The sequence below is a fragment of the Hypomesus transpacificus genome, unplaced genomic scaffold (genome assembly GCF_021917145.1).
Source record: "Hypomesus transpacificus isolate Combined female unplaced genomic scaffold, fHypTra1 scaffold_488, whole genome shotgun sequence".
Lineage (NCBI taxonomy): Eukaryota > Metazoa > Chordata > Actinopteri > Osmeriformes > Osmeridae > Hypomesus > Hypomesus transpacificus.
In genome coordinates, this window is record NW_025814003.1 from 1 (window position 1) to 18320 (window position 18320).

An 18320-nucleotide genomic window follows, 5' to 3' on the forward strand; every position below is an offset into this window, starting at 1 on the left:
GCATGCTCACTCACCCTGGCAGTGTTTCCCATCCTGCTGCAGCAGGAAGCTGTCTCTACACTCGCACCTGAAGCGCTCGCTCCCCAGGTCCACACACCTGTGTTCACAGCCGCCGTTCTCCACTGAGCAGGACGTCACAGCTGGGCCAACAGGTAAACACTGACGTCAGACTGAGTCAAGAGGCTCACTGTTTCCTTTTAGCATCCATTGGGTGAATTGTTGGATTCATGGTCACTCAATTCCCTGTGAGGAATCACTCTAATGAAGAATGACATGATCCTTGACTTCTGGGTAAGTCCCCAGGAAAAAACTCTTCCCATTTGGCCAGTGGCTTTGGTCATGTGACAACTGCATTTTGCCAGTTGACCACTGTGTCTGTGTGATCTAAATGGATTTAATAATGAAGAACTACAGGAAGTGTAAAACTGTTTTCACACCTCATGAACTCTTAAATTACCCTGGGATTATGGAAAATGTAAAAAATTGTAAATATGTCCATGTTTGAGCTTTCCCAGTGCGTACAGCTGGTCTAACGGTCTATCCATCCTGGTTAAACTCATTGATTTACTCCTGTGCTGAATGATGATGTCAGCGCTCTGCCGCCTGGATGCCCCAAACACAGACATGAGGAAACAGAGCCAATAAAACAGACTTCACACTGATGACTTCTAGAGACAGCTATTCAGCCCTGCAGTCATTCAGCTTAATGTCATGTCATGTAGTGTACTCACTCAGACAGGTTCTGCTGTCAGAGTGCAGCCTGAAGCCCTGGCTGCACTCACAGTGGTATGACCCAGGGGTGTTAACGCAAGTCTGCTGGCAACCTCCATTCATCTCCTCGCACTCATTCAGGTCTGCACAAAACATGAACGTTGGTTCATGTTAACCAAGCCCTCTTAGCAACAACATTTGAGATTTTCTTGTTGCTTCTCAATTCGAAGATCATTCTCACCTGCAGCAGGTAACCTTAACTCCTCCCTCTCTCACTCTCACCTGAAGCAAGTAACCTTAACTCCTCCCTCTCTCACTCTCACCTGCAGCAGGTAACTGACACCCACGCTGTCTTCATGAGCGAAGTTCAGGTGAGTTATTTTCCTGTGTGGGTCATGTGTGCGTGGCAACTGCAGGAAAGGAGGCAGGACAGGAGGCAGGAGAGGAGGCAGGACAGGAGGCAGGACAGGAGGCAGGACAGGAGGCAGGAGAGGAGGCAGGACAGGAGGCAGGACAGGAGGCAGGAGAAGAGGCAGGAGAGGAGGCAGGACAGGAGGATACACACGTGGCAGACAGCAGCATGCGCTCAGGAGAGGAGAGACAGATGAGATAAAGTACCTGAGAGCCCCTGCAAAGACGTGTGGTTTTACAGCACATCTGGAGAACACATTTCACATGTTCTACCTTGTGCATGTTCCTCGCTCTGCTCCAAATGGTGTTGGTGGGGGTGGGGGTAGGGGTAGGGGTGGGGGTGGGGGTGGGGGTGGGGGTAGAGGTAGGGGATGGGGGTGGGGGTAGGGATGGGGTAACTTCTTTACTTGGGACTTGTGGCAATGTCTCACTGTACAGAGACCCAAATTCTGGTTTAACAAACTAGCTCAAATAAGAGTTAAAGATGAGAGGGGGTCAATGTGTGTTCGATGTGTGAACAGTGAATGTGTTCAGGTGGACAGACTGTTCCAGGGAGTCCCCAGCACTCAGACAGGGTCAGCTCCCCCATCCAGGTCTGTCTGTTTGTGTGGTGGCCTGCTCTACTCTTACCTTTACCTTATTGCCCCCCCCTCCCCCAACCACACACACACACACACACACCCCAGATTGCCCCCATACCCTGGCAGGCCCTGCTGTCCGGCCCCAGTCGACTGCCCTCCGGACACTTGCAGTAGAAGCTGCCGATGACGTTGCAGCAGGATCCTTCACAGCCTCCGTTTTCAGCTGTACACTCGTTGACATCTGCAGAAAAAGTCAAGTCAGACTTTCAATCCTGAACGGTCACAAAAAAACATGGATCTTTTGTGAGAGATGACGTTTATAGCCTCTGTTCCAGTAAACCTTGGTGTAGCAAGATCCTTGTGTCTCAACCATATGGGCAGGCTCTGAGATCTGACTGCTGGACACTTTCTACCATGGCTTTTTAGATGTCTCCCTTTCCCTAACAAAGAAGCAGCTCCAAACTTTTTTTTAAACACTTGTTTTTCGAAACCTTTTTTTTTTAACCTTTTGTTTAAAATGTTTCAGCGTGTTTACACTCTCTGTGTCTACAAAGCTCCATCTTCCTCCTCCATGTTCTCTTTCTGCTGCTAAGGATAAGTGATGAATCCTAAATCCTGCCAAACCAACAATGCCATTCAATCAGTTTGCCACTGAACTTGTTGCAAAATCAGAAACTGTAAGATGATAAGAGCGTCTGCTAAATGACTAAATGTAAGGATTTTCCCATTCTTTCAACCCAAACTGGGACAACATGCTACAAAGTCGTCACAATATGTGAACTAGTGTCAGAACAGACCTTGGGTGTGACAAGTCTCTAATGGCTGTCAAAGCAATCAAGTTCAGCTTCACACACTCACTGCCCCTCTCCCCACACACCACCCCCATCTCACAGCTGGACAAATATCCTCCTTATATTAATCTAGGGTACATTCGCCCATCGGGTGATGCAGGTCATACGTATGTCTACATGAGACATCAAAAATACTGTATGTGCCCCCCAGAAACGTCAGTGCACATCACTCCAATCACACCGACACACACACTCCACCATCACTCCAATCACACCGACACACACACTCCTACTCACCATTACATTTAGTCATTTAGCAGACACTCTTATCCAGAGCGACTTACAGTAAGTACAGGGACATTCCCGCGAGGCAAGTAGGGTGAAGGGCCTTGCCCAAGGACACAACGTCATTTGGTGTGGCCGGGAATCGAACTAGCAACCTTCAGATTACTAGCTCGATTCCCTAATCGCTCAGCCACCTGACCATCCAGACAGAGAAGCACACTGTGTCTGTCAGTGTCGGTGAGGTTTATTCCCCCTTAGGACGTGTTGTTTTGGTACATCAGATAGGCCAGTGGGTAGAACATCCATCCCTGATGGTCATTAAGCTCCATTATTACCACCAGCAGAGCACATCCAGAGACAGGTTCACCCTGAGATGTTGTCACTGGGACTAATGAGGCAGCAGGACCGATGCAGAGGAGGGCACACAAGAGAAGGAGACACATATTAACAAATAACCAAGCTGTGTTTCAAGGTCACGCTTGCTGTAACATAATGCTAAATAACACAAAGGAGCGACAGTTTACGGTGCATTTCCCGCATAGCCTCAGAAAGCAAGGATGGGTCGCCGTGGTTTCATCTCAGGCCACACCCACGCTTGGTTTCTGAGGCCAGACAGTATCCAGTGCGGGAGAAGGTAACCGAGGTTGACCTGACTTCTTCAACCTGTTAAAAACATCCAGACACTTTCACTCAGCCGTTTACCACATTCTTCTTTATTTGGGGGTAGGGGGGGGTGACTTGTCCCCCTCGGACTGATCCTGCATGCATTCACCACTCCATGAGCTCATTTGAAGGTCATGCAGGTCTCTGACCCCGTGACCCCTCTGTCCAGGGGAGGCCCACTTTGATCCCGTTGGGACGGGACTCTGTAAAAAGCTCTGTATGGAGCTCCAGCGCTCCATCATCCGCCCCTCACAGCCCGGGAGAGGAACAATCAGCCTGAGAGCTGACAGGTTCATTCAGCCGGTCGAGGCACCAACAGGGGGCTTGAGAGCTGACAGGTTCATTCAGCCGGTCGAGGCACCAACAGGGGGCTTGAGAGCTGTGGCCGTCTGGAGGCAGGAAGTCATTCATTGTCCAAAGCAGGAAATGCAGAGTTCTTAACCTCTGTCTGACGCTCACTAAGATTCTATGATGGTGACAATTCCAGTCGTCAATGTAAGAGATGTGGCGTCTTGGGTTCGTCAAACCCATGCGTGTGAGACTGGGTTAAATGCTTAATGAGTTGCAAGAATGTGGTCAGTCTAGTCAAGTAGACATGCTCAGGGGAAATCTGTGCTCAGAATATCTCTTCTGTCAAACATCAAGTATTCTTGAATTGTAAATTGTAAAACAGTGCATAGTATACAGTCTAAACAGTCATTTGAAACCATTTGCTCTGTGGAATGATTCTGGACTCTCGTCCAAGACCACCAAGTGGACCACATCTAGACATTCATCTATAACTTCATACTGAGTAGTGTTACAACAGAGACAATATTTCTACCACTGACTCTAATCACACGATTAATGTTAATCAAGCAAATGCTCACTTGATATATCACGTGAAGAGACCATCTTATGGGACACACACATGCGCACACACATACATACATACACACATACACACACACATACATACATTCCATCACTTTCTAATGATGTGTAAAGGGGCCATTTACACCTCTGGGACACCATTATATAATTTAGATGCAGTTATTCACGTTTTCACATCACAGGAAAGTCAATGTATAAATCTATAATGAATGAAAAGTGTTTCTCCCCTGATAGAATCTGAAGAATGGTGATTATGGCTTCCCATCAAGTCATGAGGGAACAGCACAGCTGGTGGAACGCTCTGCTGTCCGCTCGCTTGCACAGTCCTCAGTTCCTCAGAGAAATTATCCCTGCTAACATCATTAAAGTGTTATTGACTTTGCCTGGTGACCCCCCCCACCCCAGGAATGATCCTCAGCCCCCCCATGCACCCCCCCCCCCCCATGCACCCCCCCCCCCCCCCCCCCCCCCCCCACCCCACAGAAGACTCTGGTTTGAAGTGCAAGAGCACAACATAAATCAGCTGTACCACTGCAGGCTCCTTCTCAGTGCTGTTGCTGATACCAGACAACTCAGAGCAGACAGGATGTCCAGACCTTGCTTGGTATTTCTGTACATTTTAAATTCAACCTAAGAGAAAGGCTACACTTTACTGCAATACTGAGTTCTCACACCAATCTGTTATGCTGTGCACTCTATTACTGTATGTGTCAAAGAAGCATCTGGAAGAGTTCTAGTACTAACAGAAGAACTAACAGAATATGATGTGTAGAACCCTGTTCAGACAGACCACAGTCAGTTTGCTTTAAAGCAGTGATCAATGATGATTGGAAAATGATAGCCTCATAAGGAAAGCATATTTCTTTTAACTAGTCCAGTGCTTCAAGTGAGGAAAATGTACAATTTACTATGTTAATTCCATCCTCCGCCATTAAATGAGTGGAGTCAGATGGCTGAGCGGTGAGGGAGTCGGGCTAGTAATCAGAAGGTTGCCGGATCGATTCCCCGCCGTGCCAAATGACGTTGTGTCCTTGGGCAGGGCACTTCACCCTACTTGCTTCGGGGGGAATGTCCCTGTACTTACTGTAAGTCGCTCTGGGTAAGAGCGTCTGACTAAATGTAAATTTAAATCAATTTAATGAACGTGACCCAGTTACTCTTTACCCAGTATTGCCACTTTCTTTGTAAGATTTCTGTAGTTCCACAGTGTTACCAATATTTGAGACTTAAGTCCTAAATCTTACAAATAAAAACTTTTCAGAAGTTAACTAACTTTTCTCTGTATCATAAATGCTTCCAATCACAATAGTCTTGAGTCGCTCCAAGTTAGGGATCCTGTTCCTATGGAAACCACCCAGGTTCAGTTTCAGGGCTGTGTGTCAGACAGCCTGGCTCTGCACAGTGCAGCCTCTTTAGCAGACCTCCAGACCATCTAGCTGGGAGCAGGGAGGGTACGATCCTCATGAGGAACCGTCACCTGGACACTCCATCCTCTCCGACTCCCAAGGAGCTTCGGTTCCACGGCTCGAGTCCAGAACACCAGGAAAGACCATTTCAGGTTCAGTGTGCCAATTCACAGAACTCCAGTACTGTACATGTTCTAAGTTCTCTGGATGACACACAGGGTCAGGAAGCGGCTCAGTGACTGATGCCTAATGAGATAGACAGTCAGAAACTTTAGAGTACTGAAGGTAGATTTTTTTTTTCAATTCAAATCAGTTATTTGTACAATCCTTTTAACAAGCGATGTTATTGCGGGCTTCAAAGACGGCAACTATATAGGCACCTGTAATTAACCCTAAAACCTTAAAGAATGCAATAAAACATTTTCAGAGATAAAAATGGAAGACATCTCGGTTGAAGCAATTCTTCAAACACTCCTCTAACATCTCATCAGATGCTGCTGGGTCTGTTGTCTGACAGGTCATGATTACCCACAATCCACAGCAGCGAGCTGGTTAATGCACAGAGAGAAAAGGGGAAACATTTGTGAGTCCCTCACCACATGGCAGTCATTACCTTCCTGTAAAGCCTCTTCCTGTCTTCCGCATGCTCCAATTAAATACTCTGAGAGTTAAGGCCGTCCACCTTCAGTCTCCTGTCAGCAGACTGTCAGCATAGTTACACACAGTCCCCTCTCCTATCATGGAATGACGTTCCCACTGTGATGCTCGTGCTGTCGTGCCCCTTTCACTGTCCCTTTTCTCTGCTGAGGCATATATACACACATCGTAAGAGCAAATAAGCTATGTGCGTATCTTTCCAAAGACCCTGTCTTTGAGAACGGGCGCTGAGGTCTATGGAGCAGTGGTGTCCGTGTAATGCACAGGTACACTGTGAAATGTGGAGGTGAGTGGGTAGGGGAGGGCACAGGGACGAGCGAGGTTGTTAACGTGACGGTATGTCCGCTGCCTGGTGCTGGATTACGCCACTGCTGTGGAGCGTTAGGTCAGCATCCTGAGGAAGAGATCACACAGCTGTGCGTGAGTCATCACCTTCCCTGGCTCCAGCGTCTGCAGCTTCTACATCCTGTCGGTCAGTAAAACACAGTGGCATCTGTGACGCCACGCACGTCGAGCTGTTACTTTGTTGCTTTCTGAGTTCTAACAGAAGGTTCCAACCTCCATATTTCCCCCCAAAAGCCCAGAGCTCAAACCAAAGGTGGCCTTTTTAAACAGGCAGACATTCATCACTGTCAAGAAAACAGACCAGACTTGACTTCTGAAAAAGGTTATTCAACTGTAACGCTTAAACGTTTTTACAGTTGTAATTGAATGATGCTTATGAGGATTCATCTTTCATTGCTAATGTTGAGTACTTGAAAAGTCTGGCCTTTCGTTTTCAGTGTTCGCTGCGTAAGATACAAGACACTGGACGACAGGTATTTCAAATGACTTCAGGAAATTGTCTGTAGGCTGAAACAAGTAAACATTTTAAATAAGCTTTCATTTCTAGAAGCAACATAATTAAACAGCTTCACTGCCATCCCATGGAATAACCATTATACATTTAGTCATTTAGCAGACGCTCTAAGTAAGTACAGGGTCATTCCCCCCGAGGCAAGTAGGGTGAAGTGCCTTGCCCAAGGACACAACGTCATTTGGCTTGGCGGGGAATTGATCCGGCGACCTTCTGATTACTAGTCTGACTCCCTCACCGCTCAGCCATCTGACTCCCTGACTCCTCCTGATTATAGAAGTGTAAAGACATAGAATATCATTTTCTCACAGAGGTGTTTTGAAAAGTGGAAGATACATTCTGGTTCCCCTCAGAGGAATAGCCTAGTTTTTCCTGCCAGTTAATTACATGTTTCATTCATAGAACTTGTGGTTGGTGTTAATTTGACATGTATGTACACTTCAATAGACTTGATGCTAAACCACTCTGACCAGTCAGGCTTTCCTTGCTCAGTCCAGATGTGACTGGTCCTCAGATTACCATTTTAATACTTTTTTAGTTGTTCCAGACCAACAAGTTGTCTCACCACAGACCAGCGAATCCCAAGGCATAACAAGTTTAGACAGAGCGCTGATCCCAGGCATAACAAATCAAGACAGAGAGCTAATCCCAGTTTGAACTAGCGGAGACAGAGCTGTTTAGAAGCATGCTAAATCCAGCTGTGAGGAGGAGAACTGCGTCTCAGTGTTACCAAGTAACGCACAGCAGGGGTCTCTGCCCACAACACACAGCCTCAACAAAGCCGGTCTGAACCACCACAACTAGAGCTAGAGCACCAAATGTGTCTTTGTTCAAGTCCAGAGTATGAGAAGATGAGGGAGACAAGGACCACATCTGGAAAGATGTCGCTATCGGCATCGTGTAATTTACATTTAGCAGATGCTCTTATCCAGAAAGACTTACAATAAGTACATGGACATTCCCCCCGAGGCAAGTAGGGTGAAGAGCCTTACCCAGGGACACAACGTCATTTTGCACGGCTGGGAATCGAGTTGGCAACCTTCAGATTTGTAGCCTGATTCCCTAACCACCCAGCCAACTGACCCCATCTGTGTCTTTCCTACCGGGTGACAGTGCTCCCAGCATACGCCTGCTCTCAGTGAGCTGCCCTCTCCGTCCTCCTCCTGCTTAACACCTACTGAGGAGCAGGAGCCCCCAGGCTTAGCTTACAACTTGGGTTTTAGAGGGCCTCAGTATATTACGTAACACAGCACTCTGCTCACTGTTGCATGCTGGTAATGCAGTTTCTGGGTTATCCTTTGTAAAACCCTGTCTTGTTTGGATGTTACTCATTGGTCAGACTGACAGACAGAGAGAGAGAGAGAGAGAGAGAGAGAGAGAGAGAGAGAGAGAGAGAGAGAGAGAGAGAGAGAGAGAGAGAGAGCGAGAGAGAGAGAGAGAGAGAGAGAGAGAGAGAGAGAGAGAGAGAGAGAGAGAGAGAGAGAGAGAGAGAGAGAGAGACAGACAGAGGCCAGCAGTCCTTGGGGACCACTAAGGCAGATGTATTTCCAACGTGAGGCCCCTGGTTCTCAGGTGGTTCTGCCTGCACTGTGGCTGCAGGATTCGAGTTAAAGAGAAACATGCTTGCGTGTTCATGACATGGGGATGACATGCTGACATATGTTATGTACATTCCAGGATCAAGAGCATGCATGAGATCCCATAAATCTATACTTTGGGCAGCTCTCTCCCTTCCCTCTCTCCCTTGCTATATCCCTCCTTACTTTGTTCAGTTATCTGCTGCAGATACTGTATAAAGGCACAAAGGCATCTATCTGACATCTCTGTCATGTTCAAACACGCATGCATGCGATTGACACCAAAATGTTAGTTATTTTTGTTTTCTTGTGGTTTTGCAGTCCAGCCTTTTGACAGGATCCAATAACAATGGATGTAAGTGCATACATTCGGCTTCCTATAAGGGTATTTTCAAACACATTGAAGACAAATATTTTGAAAAAGGAATTGTACTTAGTAACCCCTAAAAACGAACTTTTGGCACGTGTTTAACAGATCACAGGGAGCTGGCCAAAAGCAGAGAGATGAGCCACTGTGATACAGTGTCATGGTTCTGGCTATGGGAATGGAGGACAAATGATACTCTGGGAGAAAGAGTGAGAAAAAATGTCAGAGGAGAGTTGAGGGGAGAGGGTTTACAGAAGGAACCAAATCACAGGATGCAAAAAAATGCTATCTGTATGTTTCCGCTGTTTGTTTGCGTTAGAGTTCTATGTGTCAACTCTCAGTACCTTCCCTGTGCTCACACTTTCAAGACCTTTTGACCCAACTAGCTCTAGTCTTACGTAATAAACAAGGGATAGAGATACCCACACAAACACACCCACACAAACGTACCCACACACACACTAACACCCTCATGTGAACCTTGTAAAGAAAGTGCAACAAAAGGCACTAACCCTGGACTGTCTTCCGTCTTGATTCCACCCATAGAGGGTCTCAGAGGGGAAGCAGGAAGCAGGAAACACATCAGCTGGCCTGACATTGAGCTCACGTGAGGATGCTCTTGCGTCTTGAAAATATGAAGTGATGAATGAAGTTGCACGTCCAGGAGTTTGGGTTGGTTGTTAGAACAGTGAGCAGTACCCTGTCCTCATTAGGATTTAAGAACATAGGTCTACACAGGACGTTGGCTAGAGCGCCCCTGGCACTTGGCTTCAAAGGACCCAGAGGCCAATTTCTCCAAGAGTGCAGTTTTGGCAGCGTTAATTACCCAACACCTCCCACAGAGCACCTTCTACCAGCCCCAGCTCAGGAGAGACACGTTCACTGGGTTTAAAGTGAAAGCAGAAGGTCTCCACTACAAACCCTACACATTTTAACAGCACTGCCTGGACTTAATGATTAGGACAGACTTCTGGCATGAACTAGGGCCCCTTGGAAACAGGGTGAACTTTTGAATTGTTGAGCTAGTTCAGATCTCATCTTAAATACATTGTGGGTCTGTCTTTTCGTCCAATGACTTGTCAGTCTTTCTTGACACCTTTTTACTTCTCCCTTTGTGTCTTATTTTGTTGACAAATAAAACAAAAACATGTCACAAGTTTCCTTGTGTGTGTGTTTTCTCTATTTTCTTACCATACTGGCAGCGTGTTCCCTGAAACCCTTCTGGGCACAGGCACACCTGATCCCCGCTTTCAGCACACCTGCCCCCGTTGAAGCAGGTGTCAGCACCGCACACCCCTGCGGAGCGCAGGAGAGGAAACATGTTTCTTCAACAGCACCTAGGAGAACACGGGCATGACACAGCTTGGTAGTTGGATTCTGGACGAAAAAGGTTTGTGTGAACTGACTGTGCAGACAGCCCCTCTCTTCTCCCCTCTGGCTCCACCCGGGGCAGCATCGATACACGGTGTGAAGCTCCATGCTGTACACCTGCCTGTAGGCTGTGTAGTACCCGGTCCTGAAGAGGACCGTGCAGGTTAGAGGCCATGTCTAGCAGGAGAGACACACAACAGCAGCGATGGCCTGACAGACAGACAGGCAGAGAGGCAGACAGACAGACAGACAGACAGACAGACAGACAGACAGACAGACAGGCAGAAAGACAGACAGGCAGACAGACAGGCAGCCAGGCAGAAAGATAGATAGACAGGCAGCCAGGCAGAAAGACAGGGAGACAGACAGGCAGAAAGACAGACAGACAGACAGACAGACAGACAGACAGACCGACAGACCGACAGATAGACAGGCAGACAGGCAGACAGACAGACAGACAGACAGACAGACAGGCAGACAGGCAGACAGGCAGACAGACAGACAGACAGACAGACAGACAGGCAGACAGACAGACAGACAGACAGACAGACAGGCAGACAGGCAGACAGGCAGACAGGCAGACAGGCAGAAAGACAGGCAGACAGACAGACAGACAAACAAACAGACAGACAGAGAGCTGGAGGGTCTCACCTCCTCTCGTGGCCCAGGCACCAGTGATGGCCCGTGCATCCTTGCTTCCAAACCTTGGCCATCCGTGTGAGGGCTTGGACACATGGCTGGCGGGCGCTCAGCAGGGACATCTCCTGGTCGGCGCACACATTAGGCCTGCAGACGCACAAAGATCAGTGCACTCAGATGAACATAGCATTTTAGGGGGTCAGATGGCTGAGCGGTTTGGGAATCGAGCTGTTAATCAGAAGGTTGCAGGTTCGTACAAAATGACGTTGTGTCCTTGGGCAAGGCACTTCACCCTACTTGCCTCAGGGGGGAATGTCCCTGTACTTACTGAATGTCGCTTGGGATAAGAGCGTCTGCTAAATGACCAAATGTAAATTGCAGATGCCACATTAACTAAATAAGGAACTCTACAGTGTGTATATGTACAGTTTATGGTAAGCTGTCTGGACAGCTATTCAATCAGTCATCTGTTAGGCTTATACTCTCCAAACCATCTGGCTTGAATTTCAGGATTTTTTACAGCAAGTATTGGGCTCCTGCCTTAATGTTCTGAACGACTCTTACTTCACAAAGTACACAGGTGCAAAAATGACAAATGTATTTACAGAAGCCTCAGCTTCTGAAGCTTATTTCAATTTAAGAGGAAAGTGTCAGGAAAGGGTGACGCCTAGAGGAGCTCTCGAAAGTGTAAATATTAATCAAATACATTAAATAACCGTATATAAGATGAAATTGCAATACCATATTAGGAATATGCTAACAATAGCCTATAAAAGTAAAGTACTAAGTAATAAAGTAAAAACGTGAGTACTTTTTTTGTGCTAAATTTTAACCTGGTATGCCATACAGAAAAAAATCAATACATTGATGAGTCGTTTAAAATTCACGTTCATTCGAAATCAATATTTTTTGTAAATTACCGCAGTTTCCACTTACATGTCCATTTGTAACTCTGCTGATGCGATGCGCGTAGTCTCACATGATATCATACCCAAAATCACAATGTGGAACAACATTATTCAATTTTTTATTCAGAAAATACGTATATTAATCCATAAGGTATCACTTCGTCCTGCGACAATGTTCTGAGGATTCCAGAGTCGACCGGTCACATGAACACCGAGAGAGAGCGTCCTTGTCTTCACTACACTACTGCCCACAACCAATTGGAAGCTTGGTAGAAAGGCATTTTCTACCGTCTGCCTGAACAACCTTCTCTGAAACTTTTAGACGTGTAAAACACACTCGAGATTGTGATAAATGCACCAACAGGTTTTTTAGGAGATCAATGCATTCAAGCTCAGAAAACATGAACACAAATAAACAAATGTAAATACGGTGTCACAGCAACATTAAGTAATGAATTAAAGTACGTAGGCTAATAATGCCAATATCATGAAACCAAAATGAAACCAAACAGATTACATTTTACTGTAACTGTCAAGACAGGAAAGAAAATGCATGAAAACTCAAATGTTCACTCAAAAAAGTTGTAATGATCTTAACTGATCAAACTGAACACAACATATCCACACAATAATCAGCTCAATAGGCCTAGGTTACTTTTTCTAGTTGCCCAAATGTATACTTGTTATTTTTAAAGATATTTTGGCTTTTATCAGCTTCACTGGACAGAGACAGTTAAAGGTAGACAGGATACATGAAAAGAAGAGGGGGGGAACATGCTGAAATGGCCTGAGATTGAATTGAATTGAATCATCCCCACACACACACATTTGACCGGACCGGACATTTGACCGGAACTCGTTAATTTTTTTTGGTAGTGCTGCAGATCGAACTCTCGACCGGACCGGAACTAGTTTTTTTTCTGTAGTGCCGCCGTAGTTCGTAGGTTGTGGCTAGCACCACTGAAGATCACCTTTGATTGTCTCTCTCCGGCGTACTGGAATTAAAATATGACAATGGTTGCTGTAATATACATTTAGATAACCGCCCAACTGTCTGGTTAATCTCTTCGTTTTTATTCTCTGAAGAAGCGTCTACACTAAAGAGGTAAACTCAGACTGATTTGTCAACTGATGCTTACTAGCTAGTAGCAGTGCTAGGCTGGCTAACGAGCCAAAAGAGCTAAGGTAGCCCAGTTGTTTGCTAACAGGGACATGCGAGACGCACTTCTAAGCGTTGCTGTCATATTAGAATCTGCCTTAATTTCAGATTTTTTACTCAATTGTATATCACTAGCCCGATTCTACATCAGTCCTGTTATAGCAATACTATATCTTGTGACATACAATTTATTTTTGTCTTTAATAATTGTCCAACGAATCAACGCCTTAGTACTAGCTAGGCTAGGCTACCTACTCTGTTAGTGCAACCAGCTAACTGCGTCTGCTTAAAAGCCTGGGTAAAATACAGTAAGAGCTGCACTGTGACTTGAAGAACTCGTGCAAGGTATATAACCATTATACTAAGCAGCTGTTACTAAATGAATGACAATGTGCAAATTCATGTGATACCGTGTATTAAACGATTAGTCGTCAGGCCTTAGCCTAGCTATCACCTGTCACAGTAGCAATGGCATAACTTTAGTTAAATGTAACTATAACTAGCATTAACTGCAATTCAACGTTCACTGTTTCATTGGATTAGTCCAGGAAGTCCTTGTTGTCCTACACAAGCTACTTTGTGTCAACAGTTAGTCCAAGGGATAATGAAAGTACCGAAGAGTAGCAGCTTAGCTGTGTCTTTTCACAATCAACTCGTGACGTTACTGCAACTCGACGATCAATTTAACGTGTTTTTCTTTTGGGTGTTACAGACATGAGCGGAGCAGCGTTCCCATCCCCCACGTCAGAGATGGCCGAAATCAACCGCATCCACTATGAGCTCGAGTACACAGAGGGAATCAGTCAGCGCATGCGAATCCCAGAGATGCTGAAAGTTGGTCCCTACGGGTCTGATGACCCAGAGGCTGGCTACCAGGACGGTCACCACAGCGCTATGATGCAAGTCCCAGAGAGGATTGTGGTGGCAGGTAGCTACACTGCTAGTTCTCCAGAAGTGTGCTGCTTTTTCTATGGCAGGGGCCTCCAACCCTGTTCCTGGCTTATCTTCCAGGAGGTTTTCGCCCCGACAATAATCCACCGCACCTGCTTCTAATATCTAGCAGCTTGAAGTGCTGAATCAGGTTTGTTACAACTTGGGGTTCAAGCTAAAACCACCTGGAAGGCAGTCCTCCATGGAACAGGTTTGGAGCCCCCCTCGTCTGTGACCAGGCGTTGACCCTGACCCCCTCGTTCCTGCGCTGTCTCTGCAGGAGACCAGGAGGAGTCCCAGTTCTCCCGGCCCAGAGACCTGGACCTAATCCAGTCCACGCCACTGGAGAGCCTTTCGCTGAAGACCCCTCCTCGGGTCCTCACGCTCAGCGAGAGGCCCCTGGACTTCATGGAGATGGAGCAAAGTGCTTCCCCAGCTCAGCCCAGTGAGGAGGTGAGATGGGGCACGGCACGGCTGGCACGGCACGGCACGGCGGCCTCAGAGGTTATTGTTTTGAATCGGCCCCCCCCCCCCCCCCATCACACTGTCGTTTCTCTCAGATGCGCTCCCAGGGGCGGTTGCGGAGGGAAAGGTCAGCGAGTGAGAACCTTGCTGTTCGTCACAACGGTCAGGTGGCCAGAAGTGATTCCACGTAAGTGCCAGAAGTGGTCCACACTGCGGTAAAACTGCCTCCCTCATCGTCTCTCCTGTGGGTCACTCTGCTTGTCTGTCTATACATCTGTGTCTCCTTGTTGTCTGCACTCTGACAGCTGTTTGGTTGGTGTTGCCCAGAGTGGCGTCTTATTTGGCAGTGATTTGGGTGATTTGTGAAAGCAAGCCTTTGAGAATAGTGCTTCTCTTAGCCTGCCAAATATTACTCTTAGGTTGCTTTACCATAAGATCCTTACTCTTTGGATGGAGGAGATTCCTTATCAATATTACACTGTTCACATTATGGATTTACTTTGTGCTCTTACTCAGAGCATTTGTCATGGTCGAGGATTGTTATGGACTTGTGGTCGTCAAGATCCAATTACTTGCCAATCCAGACTTTTGTTCCAACTATCATACACTTCTCTATTGAGAGCTTGGGCATATGGTTTTTGTGATGCACTTTTTATGGTGTGATTTTCACTGACATTACTCCATCGTGCTAAGTCACTCTTTATTGACTGTCTCCGCAGTTTGTCAAGTCAGGATGGTTTCTACCTCACCACTCCTTTTACACTCTTTCCCTTCTCTCTCTTTCCTCCCTCACTCACTCACTCACTCTCCCCTTTTTCCCTTGGCTCGGCCGCGTATGTTGATGGGCAGGGTGACCCAGTCCCCCCCAGCACCTGGCCGTGCTTGTCCCCCTCCTTCTGTGGCTGAGCATGGACAGGACCTCTACAGTGCTAGTGGCGTCCTGTCTTTCCTTCAGTCCACCACGCGCCGGGCTTACCACCAGGTACTGGAGGTCCTGGACGAGACCCACCACAGGTGACTGGCCAATGACACGCCTTCCTGGTGGCATTTTAGCTCAGCACTCGCATTCTTTTTACTGTGCTGCGATATAAAGTCTTTTTTGCAATCAGTCTTTGCTCCAAAATAAACATTGAAACTGTTTTTCGTCCAAATAGTCAAGTTGACTTGAGTATGGTTAACGGTGGACGTTAAGATTGTTTAGATGACGTTTTCTGTGGTCACTACAAGGCATGCTGTGCCTGTTCCCTTGTAAATGAAGCTTCTCTGAGGCTATATTGGTTATAAATGTCTACTATTCTACCTGTGGCATTTTAGTGTGTGAGACTGGGGAAGATGTTCCAGCCCTCAGTACAGTACAGGACACACATGATGCTTAGTGGTCATTAGATTGGTCTTATGAATCGCCCCAAAAGCTATGTGGCAAGGAGTCGAATGCAGAGTACATTCAGAGTGTTGCGACAGACTCTTTGAGTAATGCTATACCTCTGTTGTTTTCTTCTCTGTCCTGTTCTGCCTCCCTCTTCAGCAAACCGTCTCTAAGAGGAGGGTCAGGAGCGACCTCTAACCTCTTGCATGATTCCAGGTAACCTCCCCTGGCTCTCAGACGGCACATTTCCTTGGATGGTTCTCCTTTTCTTTGCTTCCTTTTCTTTCATGACATGGTTATTGGTAGCAAATAATTTGTCCACACTTAATAATAGCACATGTTATTATTGTTTGCACATAACAGCTCAGGGAAAAAATTACACCACTGCACCTTATTCTTTCCGTAAAAAAAAAAAAAAAACGTTGAAAAGGACTATTTTGAGTGAGAAATTGAAGTTTTACACAAATTTTACCCTTCTTTTCCTCATTCAAAATTGTCTTTCTCAACTTTTTTAAACTGAAAGAATACGGTACAGTGGTCTCAATTATTTTCAGAGCTGTATATTGTGTCTTAATAGAGGTGCGGATGCAGATAAATTATCGTATGATTCACAACTCATTAGCACTGAGCATTAGTTCTGGGACAGGACACCACTAACCAGAGGGATGGGTTTTGTCCTTGCTAAAGGTCGGCACTGTCTGTACTGGACACCACGCTGGACGTAGCCCCTGACGACATGGCTGTTATCGATGCTGCAACTCTCCGGCGTCAGGTCAGTACTTCACACGTCTCCATGACACGCCTCCACTGTTTACACGGAGCGAGTCTTTACTGGAATGTGCTCCGAATGAAACGGTTGTTTTGTTCCACGGCAGATCATCAAGCTGAACCGGAGGCTCCAGCTCCTAGAGGAGGAGAATAAGGAGCGAGCCAAACGTGAGATGGTCATGTACTCGGTCACTGTAGCTTTCTGGCTGATAAACAGCTGGGTGTGGCTCCGACGCTAGCGCTGCCAAATGAGAGTGAGGGCCTCAGAATGGCCGTGTCACTGCTTTGTTTTTTGTTTTTTTGAGTCGAATGTTAGCTGACTCTACGCTCTGCACTTAGTCCTTGTACTGTCCTGCTGTGTGCACAATTAGACGTGTTGTGCAAAGGGATTCTTTTCATTCACTGTATACATGGATGTACTGTTTTTGTATTTTTCTTTATTTATTTTTTACAGTTCTGTATTATTGATTTTTGTATTTCTGTTTTCTATGAACATATTCCGAGGTCACAAATACAAAGAAAGCTGTAAATAGTTGTTCATGCTTCTAATAATTGTGCTAGAATTATCTCCAGCCAATAATGGGACTCAAGGAAATGAAGACGAGTACAAACTGGCTCAGTGTTGCTTATCTTTTATTGGAAGTTGGAGGGAGATGTGAATATATTTGACATATGTTCTATTGTCAAATAAAACCTATGACATTAACTGATGTTTAATAGATGTTTGCTGCAGTCAAGAATTCTCTGTTGGTATTGTTTTTGAGCAGATGCATGGCCCATATCAAACAAGCCACTGGCATTTTATGTAATTCTTATGTTTTTTTAATGATTTAATTGGAAAGGTTTTTATGACCACAGGTTTATGTTATTCTACCATATCATTATAATAAAATTATACATTTTATTTTATTAAATACATAGAGCAGCATACATGTTTTTTGTTGTGTTAATGCTTAGCCAAATGTATTTAATCAATCCAACATTGTTGTTTTATCACGAGTCAACAATCTTAGTTCCCTGGAAAACAATGCAAGTGTGTGACTAACTGTTCGAGATATAGCATTACAGTGTCAGTGAGTCAAACCAAAGATTATTAGTGATGATGCTTTTGGGTTATCTAGCAATGTAAGCTGATAGATCAAATAGATAGCTGGTTGGTGCACTGTCAAAAGTCCCTAACTTCAAGTCAACTCCTGAATTATTAGCACCCCTTGGCCAAGATGAGTAATTCAGCATAATGTCACACTGGGGGAAAATGAAAAGAATGCAACTTTCAATTGAAGTCAATTTATTTTTAGAAGAAAAAGAATCTGTAATCAAGAAATTATTTTTAGTTGGTAGGTACTGTCAAAGTTATATTGGGAAAAGTTATGGTAAATCTGTACAATACTTCAAGGAAAAGGGAGTATGTATGCCTATACAGTACATTTATTTTGTAGATATATGTTACATGTAAACAAAAAGCATTATGTAGGTTATTCTGTAAAAAACAAAAATAATCAACCTCACAGTATGGAATACTATTCCATGACATTC

General features: G+C 45.6%; 2 protein-coding genes across 5 annotated transcripts; one reads left to right on the plus strand and one right to left on the minus strand.

The window, feature by feature from the left end:
• Window positions 1-6: 6 nt before the first annotated feature.
• LOC124465405 (multiple epidermal growth factor-like domains protein 6) lies at window positions 7-12529 on the minus strand. Its single transcript, XM_047017166.1, has 7 exons — window positions 12125-12529; window positions 11201-11335; window positions 10585-10694; window positions 10370-10474; window positions 1822-1944; window positions 732-854; window positions 7-140 (listed from the first exon to the last, which is right to left on the minus strand). The coding sequence occupies exons 1-7, from the start codon at window positions 12202-12204 to the stop codon at window positions 7-9; spliced, it is 810 nt and encodes a 269-aa protein (XP_046873122.1). The 5' UTR covers window positions 12205-12529.
• A 455-nt stretch (window positions 12530-12984) lies between these two features.
• mffa (mitochondrial fission factor a) lies at window positions 12985-17712 on the plus strand. 4 transcript variants are annotated; one of them, XM_047017167.1, is made up of 8 exons: window positions 12985-13201; window positions 13968-14183; window positions 14466-14638; window positions 14746-14837; window positions 15500-15664; window positions 16176-16232; window positions 16704-16788; window positions 16892-17712. In XM_047017167.1, exons 2-8 carry the CDS (start codon window positions 13970-13972, stop codon window positions 17021-17023), a joined length of 918 nt encoding a protein of 305 aa, XP_046873123.1. In that variant the 5' UTR covers window positions 12985-13201; window positions 13968-13969; the 3' UTR covers window positions 17024-17712. The 4 variants fall into 4 exon arrangements, with proteins under 4 accessions (XP_046873123.1, XP_046873125.1, XP_046873126.1 ...); XM_047017168.1 differs by lacking the exon at window positions 12985-13201 and adding an exon at window positions 13232-13600; XM_047017169.1 differs by lacking the exon at window positions 15500-15664 and having other exon boundaries at window positions 12986-13201.
• The last annotated feature ends 608 nt before the right edge of the window (window positions 17713-18320 follow it).